Consider the following 1795-nt stretch of genomic DNA (forward strand, 5'->3'; position numbering starts at 1 on the left):
GTCGGCCCCGCCGATGGGGGTGCCGCAGTCCACGCAGTAGCTCTGCTCCATCGGCTTGCCACACTAGGAGAAGACGCACGTGGCCTGAGCCAGCTGTGGAGCCGCTGCAGCACGCCAGGTGCACGTGCATGTGCAGGCAAGCCCAGGGGCCTGACGGGGCGAAGCGGTGTACGGGGCTGTGGTGTGACCATGCCTCCGCGGGGGTGCCTTCTCTTTCTCTGCTGAGCACGTACACTTGGTAATAACAATTTAAATCCAGATGAGATCATTTAAGTCCTATTCCTGAACAAAGGGACACTTCATAGACAGATAAGGCTCGATCTGTCAAAGCCAGGACCGTCTCCTCTCCGCATCTACCCCGTCTCCCGCTTCGCCACCTCGCGGCCAGGATGCCGCGGCTCCCGCTCCAGCTCCCGCACTGACTTCCTTAGGCCCTCTAGTCCTGAGTATTCAAGCTAACGAAAACCAGCCATAGGATCCACAACTTCCAGGGCTCACGTCCAGACTCAGAGTGCGCTACTGGGTGACACGAAGGACGGCCGGGACAGCCCAGGCCACCCCCAGAGCTGGGAAATCGGAGCAGGGGCACGGGAGCACGGCCAGACCTGTGGGTGGTGCTCTCCCTCTCACACCGTTATCCACACTCATGTGAACGCCAGCGACGGTCCTGCCCTGTCCGGGTGGCCAGACCTTCCCACCCTCCAAGCTCCCTCTCGGACCGAGACGAACACACTTGAGCTCCTCCACCCAGCCCCACTGCTCGGGTCCACCCCAAACACCAAGACTCACCTCTCCCACGGAGCATGGGTGGCCATTGGGACAAGCTGTCAACAGAACAGATACAGGCTGATGTGTGAGGTTTCCCCAAAGGACCTATACTGAGAAGGGAAGCGAGCCTTCCTCTGTGGCCCTGCCCGGACCCCCGAGCGCCTGTGGGCGCAGTGAAACACGGCTCGGTTTAACACCAGGAAACGAGAAGTCAGACTTCGGTGTCCCCGCAGGTACTTCGGGAGGCAGGGCAGATGGGACCGGATGCTTTCGATTCTGTCTGGGAGCTGTTTGTCTTGTCCTTGTCACAAGCACGGTTACAGCTTTAAAAACAGCGTTCAGTGCTGTGTGCTGGGAGCAGGACCCCACGTCACCGCCCACAGTGGGGCCCAGCCCTGAAGGCTCAGAAAACGAGGTGCGTGTGTGAACCCTCGTGCCCCAAATCTTGACAGGATGGGGAATAGTCCACACTGCCCCCAGAGTCCAGACTGCAGAATGCAGAGCCAGCGTGGTGCTGGAAAGAACCGGTTTCTGGGTCCGTGTCCTTCACCCGCGGCCAGGAGCAGCTCCCTGATGAGGTGTACAGGGCAGGCCCGCCCACCCACGTCTCGGTCACGACACTCTCCTCCACCCTGGCAAGTACAAGTGCCCTCCCCCTCCGGCATTTTAAGGAAAAATGGAAAACTACGTTTACAAAGATTATTCAGGAAATGGGAAACTTTATAATGCCGCAGATTTTATTATTCTGCCTCCTAGTTCTCGACTTCTGAAGAGCTGTCGTGGGGGCCAGCCCGGGGCCTGGTAGTCGGGGCGGCTGAGTCCCAGATGGCCGACTGCATGGCTTAAGTCCCGAACCCAGTGGTTTGAACAAAACACCGGGACGTGCATGTGTGCCCAGAGTCCTGAAAGGAGGGGGGGGAGAAGGGACTGTGGCCTGCCCATCCCCACGGGGTGTGCTTCCACCTCCTCGTCTGTTCTGGAGAACGTGGACCCCCTGGCAAAATTTTTTTTTTTTTTTTTTTTTTTT

At 58.7% G+C, this 1795-nt stretch overlaps 1 protein-coding gene across 1 annotated transcript in view; it reads right to left on the reverse strand.

Moving 5' to 3' along the window:
• RNF213 (ring finger protein 213) overlaps positions 1 to 1795 on the reverse strand; it is a 98788-nt gene that overhangs the window by 14858 nt on the left and 82135 nt on the right. Inside the window, 2 exon segments of the mRNA XM_027770744.1 lie at positions 58 to 63; positions 790 to 824. Coding sequence (XP_027626545.1) covers positions 58 to 63; positions 790 to 824 — 41 coding nt within the window.

The sequence above is a fragment of the Tupaia chinensis genome, unplaced genomic scaffold (assembly GCF_000334495.1).
Source record: "Tupaia chinensis unplaced genomic scaffold, TupChi_1.0 Scaffold000159_1, whole genome shotgun sequence".
Lineage (NCBI taxonomy): Eukaryota > Metazoa > Chordata > Mammalia > Scandentia > Tupaiidae > Tupaia > Tupaia belangeri.